This window comes from Egretta garzetta, unplaced genomic scaffold (assembly GCF_000687185.1).
Source record: "Egretta garzetta isolate BGI_Z169 unplaced genomic scaffold, ASM68718v1 scaffold296, whole genome shotgun sequence".
Taxonomy (NCBI): Eukaryota; Metazoa; Chordata; class Aves; order Pelecaniformes; family Ardeidae; genus Egretta; species Egretta garzetta.
In genome coordinates this window covers 77512-84088 of record NW_009259988.1, presented here as the reverse complement: position 1 = coordinate 84088, position 6577 = coordinate 77512, and the positions used below count along the sequence as shown (strand labels likewise).

The window sequence follows — 6577 nt, the reverse complement described above, 5'->3', positions numbered from 1 at the left end:
CAGATGTGTACAGGTATGTACGGGTGTGCAGGGGTGTGCAAGGGTGTATAGGTGTGCAGGGGTGTACGGGGTGTGTGCAGGTGTGCGCAGGTGTGCAGGGGTGTGCTCAGGTATGTACAGATATGTACAGGTATGTATGGGTGTGCACAGGTATGTACAAGTGTGCAGGGGTGTGCAGGGGTGTATAGGTGTGTGGAGGTGTGTGCAGGTGTGCACAGGTATGTACAGATATGTACAGGTGTGCAGGGGTGTGCAGGGGTGTGCAGGGGTGTACTTGGTGTGTACAGGTGTGTGGTGTGTGGAGGGGTGTGCAGGGGTGTGTAAGGGTATGCACAGGTATGTACAGGTGTGCAGGGGTGTGTGCAGGTGTGTACAGGTGTGCAGGGGTGTGTGTGGGGGAGAGTGCATATACATACAGGGGAGTGCAAATGGGCATGTGTGTTTACAGGGGTGTGAGTACAGGGGTGTGAGAATGGGCGTGAGTGTACAGGTATGTGCAGGGGTGGGTGTGTATAGGGGGGTATGTACAGGTATGTGCAGGGGTGGGTGTGTATAGGGGGGTATGTACAGGTGTGTGCAGGGGTGTGTGTGTGTGTAGGGGGTGTGTGTACAAGGGTGTGCAAATCGGGGGTGTGTGTACAGCTGTGTGTACAGGGGTGGGTAGCAGGGTGCATGTGTAGGGCTGTGCCTGTCTGCACAGGGCGGTGTGTGCGGGCGTTTCGGGGGGGGTATACAGGTGCCCGTGTGTACAGGCGTGTGCAGGGGTACGGGTGTGTTTGTGGGGTGCAGCCCGGGAGCTGCAGGGTGACCGGTGTGTGCGCAGGGGGTGCGGGGCTGAGCCCGCTGGCCCGTCCTGCTGCGTCTCCGAAAACCATCGCGCAGGAGAAACGCCATTTGCAGCAGCCGACGCGACGAGAGCCGTGTGACTCGTTTAATGAATCGGGCAGCTACTTACAGCCGTCACTCCAGCAAAACGCTCGTCACCGCTCCCTCACACTCCCGCCAGCCCATTTCCTTCGTTAATTTAGAATAACGACACCGCGGGGTCCCGAAGCGAAGCATGCAGCCTGCGGGGGGCTGGGCACCGCGGCCTCCGGGAGCTTTGCTCCCCCATCCCATCCCCTGCTCCCCGGGAGCATCCTCCCTGCGCCCAGCAATCCTGCCGATGCTCTGGGCCCCCCTCGCCTCCCCCGAAGCCCGGCAGCCTGAGCATGAGGCTACACCGGCCCGTGGGACCGCAGCGTCTCGGGGGGCCCTGGCGAGCAGCCCGTGCCGGGGAGCAGCCAGCCCTGGGGACGGGGACGCTGCCCTGGGGGCTGCCCGCAGCCAGGAGGGGAGAGGGCAGCCCCGTGTGGGGGCAGCCCGTGCCCCCCGGGGAGGGGCAGGTTCGCCTTTGGGACCCCCACGGGAGGGACACAGGTTTTGCCGGGGCTGGCGGGGCTGTGGGTGCGCAGCCAGCGATGGCTGGGACAGCTTTGCAGGGAAAAGCTGTAGCAAATGCATTTTTGCCTGTGCCGGCTGCTATCCCCCAGCCCCGGGCAGCGGGGGAAGCTCTGCCACGCGCGGGACAAAGCGCACGGCCATGGAGGGTCCAGGGAGCGGGACCCCAGCCTCAGAGCACGCCGCCGGCAGCCCCACAATTCTTGGCAGGGATGATCTTCCTCTTGCAGGCGAACATCTTGCGGAGCTCCCCACGGAAGCGGTCGTGCAGCCAGGCGTAGAGGAAGGGGTTGCAGCAGGAGGAGCTCATGGCGAACCAGTGGCAGAGCAGCTGGATGAGGAGGAAGTAGTGCTTGTTGATGAGGTTGATGTCGATGTCCCGGATGATGTTGAAGACGTGGATGGGGAGCCAGCAGACCCCAAAGGCCGCCACCACCAGCACAATGAGGCGGAAGATCTTCCTCTTCCTCAGGCGGTCGAACTCGGCTTGGCTCTGCGTGGGGTGGCCGGGCACCACGCGGTTCCTCAGCTTCACCGAGATGCAGATGTAGGAGAGGGAGACGGCAGAGAGGGGCAGGATGTAGGGGACGATCAGGGTGCCGTAGGCGTAGGCCAGGCGCTGCGTCTCCTTCTCCATCCAGAACTCCTCGCAGATGGCGAAGCCCTCCTGCCGAAACTCCACGTGGTACGTGTGGGCGATGGCGGGGGCCACCAGCCCGCAGGAGAGCAGCCAGATGCCCCCCACCACGGAGATGCAGCTGGTGACCGAGATGCGCTTCTTCAGGGGGTGCACGGTGGCATAGTACCTGCGGGGAGAAAACCGGGGGAGCCCGAGCCCCGGAGCATGCCCCCAGCAGCCCAAGCTCCCTGGCAGCCAGGCAAACCCACGGCCCCCCCAGCCACCCCCGCAGCACTTCCCGGACACTTGGCAAAGGCCAAAGGGGGGGCTGCGGGAGGCAGAGCCCCCCTGGCTGTGGGAAAGGGCTGGGTGTGGGGGGGTGGGATCGCGTCCCCTTGCCCTGCCATGGGGCCTGTGGAAGCACCAAGACCCTTCTGCTGTTTTGGGAAGTGGGGTGCCCAGCAGGGCCGGGTACGGAGCACCCCTCCCGCAGCCTGTGAACCTGCCTGGAGAACCACAGGCAGCACTGAGCGAATAACAACAAAAGCCGGCAATTCCTCTTTTCCTTCCCCCCCCCAAGCATCTTCCACTCCTCTCCGCGCTGCCTCACCTTACGACCAAGGGCTTGCCCTAAGTGTGCTCCCAGCGAGGCGTCTTCAGGGACCGTAATTTGATTTTATGCGGCTCCTTCACATTCTAAGTGCTCTGCCCGCTGCGACAGCCCGGGCTGGCTGCTGCTCGGTGCTGCAGCCTTTGGTGTTGCAGCGATTCCTATTGCAACGTGTCACGTTCCAGTTTTCCGTAGGGCAAGGCGCAGCCCCACTGCCCGTGCAGAGGAAAGCACCAACAGCTTTTCGGTGTGTGCTTTGCTCCAGGGCTCATGCTGAAGTCTGAGACCAGCAGAGCCCCAGCGCGGCCGCATGCTCCCCCCCCCATCAGAGCTGGAGGATTTGGGCTGAAATCATCCATTGGGATAAATCCCAGCAAGGCTTTACGAGCACGCTGAGGTCAGTATAACTCAGTGGCTGCCTCTTTGGGAGGAGAAGCATAAGCAAATCATTTTCACCCCCAAAAAAAGGGCTTTGTTGAAGAGCAAAGGAACAACGCCAGCACTCCTGGGGGCATCTCAAGCCCCCGGCGAGGGGAGCACGGCTCTGCCAGCAGTCCAGGCGTTCTCAGCTATTCTGCTCAAATCACGGTCATAGAACCATAGAATGTTTTGGGTTGGAAGGGACCCCTAGAAGTCATCTAGTCCCGTTCTCCCCCAGGGGCAGAGGCAAACCAGCACAAGAGGCATGAGGGGCACTCCCAGCACCACCGGCATCACACCCATCCCCACGGGGTTTGCAGCATCTTTTATGAGAGGAGATCTCTATGGAAACAGGTTTTTTTTATGAACCACCCCCCATCAGCCCCTGCTTGGGTGCACTCAGGGAGGCACAAGTGCTCTCCACTCAGGGGCCAGAACGCGGCGTGGTTGGGGTGCAGATTTATCCAGCGAAGTACGAAGAACAGGGTGCAAATCCCAACAGCCCTTTTGTGAGAGCCGGGAGCACAGACCTGGCTGCAGGGGGGTCTGGGTTTCGGTAGAGATGGCTTCATACAGGCAGGAATGAAACTGCACAGCATCACTTCCCGATGCAGAAGAGCAGCCAGCAACCACCCCCACTACGCTTCCTCCACCCGAGGCTGAGTCCTGATGCTAAAGAAAAGGCTGCAGCGAGACTACAAAGATCCCCTGGGTTTTTCCTTTTCCAATTCTGAGCCATCTGTAGCCCCGGGGGGGACCGGGGGCGCAGACCTGGACCCCAGCACCATCCACCCCACCAGTGCTTACCTGTCAACCGCGATGGCTGTGAGCGTGAAGACAGAGACGTAGACCGTCATGGGCTGCATCAGGAAGACGAAGTAGCACAAAAACTTCCCGAAAACCCAGCCCTGGGGGTTGAAGGCGTAGGCCAGGGTGAAGGGCACGCACGTGGCGCACATCAGCATGTCGGAGAATGCTAGGTTCCCGATGAAGAAGTTGGTGACGTTGTGCATCTTCTTGGTCTTGCAGATGACGTAGAGGAGCAGGTAGTTGCCGAAGATGCCGACAAGGACGACCAGGGCGTAGCAGGGGATGATGAGGGGTTTGAAGGACTGGATGAGCTGCACCCCGGTGAACTGCGCGCTGGCGTTGGAGCGGTTCTGCAGGGCAAGCTCGTAGATGGTGGCGTTGGTCACATCCCCGTCCCCATCAGGCTCCATGGCTGTAGCTTAGACACCAGAACCCCCTCGTTTCGGCCAGCCTCAGCACCCCAAAATCCGTCGGTCGGAGGTTTCAGGTGTCCATGGGGCACATCCTGCTCCTCGTCACAGCTTTGCTGTGGCTTTCCCCGCAGCTGTGCAGGACCCTGCCCCGCACCCAGCGAGGCTCCTTGGGACGGCAGCTTTGTCCTGCAGGCTCCGGGGAGGGAAATGGAATATCAGGCTTAGAGAAGGGGCGATGCCGGCGAGCAGCCCTGCATCGGGAGGGAGAGACAGCCCCGGGCTCAGCAGCAGTTGTCACCCAGGGGGGGAGAGGAGAAGGAGGAAGGCTGACCATGGGCTCAGGGGAAGCACTCACCGAAATCTGCCCTCATCACCACCCCTTTAAAGGAAGCATTTGCAGCAATCCTGCCTCTGCCCCAGCCCAGCCGGCACGGAGGGGCAGCTGCTGGCAGAAGGAAAAGGGAAACAGCAGCTCAGCCAGAAAATAGCTCCTAATGTTTCTGGAAATAACAAAGGACATTAATGGATAAACGAATAAAGATGCTCTGCTACTTTTGCGCTGCCTCAAATCCTCGTGCGCCTGCACCCCGCTCATCCATCCCCCTAACGAGATTAACCAGGCTCTCCTCAAACGCTAAGTCTGGCAGCAGCCAGCCCGGGTTTCGCTGCTGCTCCGATTCGGGGGCTCAGCCGAGGTATTTCCACAGAACCCGGCAGGGTCCTGCCGAAAGGAACATTTTCACATGATCAGCTGCGAAGGGAATGGGATGAAGGGCAAGGAGGAAATTCACGGACAAAAATTCGATCAGTCCTGGCAGGCAGGTGCCTGCCCAGCCGGGCTGCCTCCCGTCCTGCCAGGAGCCCCTCGGGGGAGCACAGGCAGCACCTTTCCCACCCCCTGCACACTGTGCTCGCTCCAGACCCCCGGGACCCCCTGCCTGGTGCAGCCCTCTCTGCCCGGCTGCTCCCGCATCCCCTGCCTCCCTCCTGCCCACTGCACCATCTCACCACCCGCTGCAGTCCAACTTTAATTTCCTGGGCTATTTCCATATATTATCTCCCACTCTTCCCTAGCACAGGACTTGCCATCCTATTTATTTCTCACTGTACCATTCATCATTTCACCCTTAAGCCCTCACGTACCTGATCTAGTAAGATCAAAAACACACCCAGCAGATTTTGGAAGTCCCCAGGGGAACCCAGTGGGGAGCTGCACCCAGCACAGCTTTGTAACGCATCTCAGCAGCCCCCCAAAAGCTCCACAGTCCGAATTTGCGTTAGCCAGCTTTTAGATCAACTTCCACGCACCCTGCCTGCTTCACCCCACGTGTTTGCAAGGCACCCCATGTGTTTGCAAGGCACCCCATCTCAGAGGAGGCACTCGGAGACAGAAGAGGCATTTCAGAGTAAAGTCCCTCTTATCAAACATTTCCCGCTGAATCCAAAGCCGTGCAACTGCCTCCCCCCCCAGCCAGCCCCGCGCCGCTCTTTGTTCTGCTCGGGGAAGGATTTTGCCAGCTGAGCATCAGCAGGGAAAAATCCCCCCGTAAATAAATTACCATGTGCAGAAGCCTCCTCCTGAGACACATCCTCAGCCCCGTGTGCGACCCCAAACCAAGGGGCGCTTTTCCAAATGAAGCACCTGCAGCAAAGAATTAAGTTGTGCCACAAGGCAGCCGCCTTCCTGCGGGCTGGGCAGGCTCCTGCTGGGGTCTGCAGAGGGGAGCGGAGCCCCCCATGCCCCTCACCAGCAGTTCGGGTCCAGATCTGCCAGGTGGGCAGCTCAGCCACGCACCCCATCTGCCCGCTGCGGCCACCCCTGCTCCTGGAGCGGGGCCGCATCCAGCCCTCCTGGCCCTTCGGACGGGGAGGGGGGCTGGGGCAAAACAGTCTCAGCTGGGGGTAGTTTGTCTTATTTTAATTTATTACCATTAACATGAGTTTCTCACCCTTGGAATGGGTACTGAGACAGCAGAAAATGTAAATAATTAAAAGGTATCTAGGGAAATGCCTCCCCCATCCCCAGGCCTCCCCCTGCCCTTTCTGCACAGCACTGGACTCCTGAGATAACAGGGATTCATCCCAGAGCTGGGCACACACCCACACCCAACCCAGCACCCATGGGCTTTAATGGGGTGCTCACGTGTGCACTCACTGGGTGCTCAGATTTGCACCATTTCACCCCTCACACAATTAATTGGGTACTCATGGGTGAACTGATGGGGTGCTCATGCATCAAGTAATTGGCCACTTATGCACAAAATA

The 6577-nt window shown here is 59.9% G+C and overlaps 1 protein-coding gene across 1 annotated transcript; it reads right to left on the bottom strand.

Annotated features, from left to right (window-relative positions):
• Nucleotides 1–1612: 1612 nt before the first annotated feature.
• Nucleotides 1613–4309, bottom strand: LOC104127850 (prolactin-releasing peptide receptor-like). The gene is made up of 2 exons (XM_009640555.2): nt 3897–4309; nt 1613–2246 (listed from the first exon to the last, which is right to left on the bottom strand). Exons 1-2 carry the CDS (start codon nt 4307–4309, stop codon nt 1613–1615), a joined length of 1047 nt encoding a protein of 348 aa, XP_009638850.1.
• Between the last annotated feature and the right edge of the window lie 2268 nt (nt 4310–6577).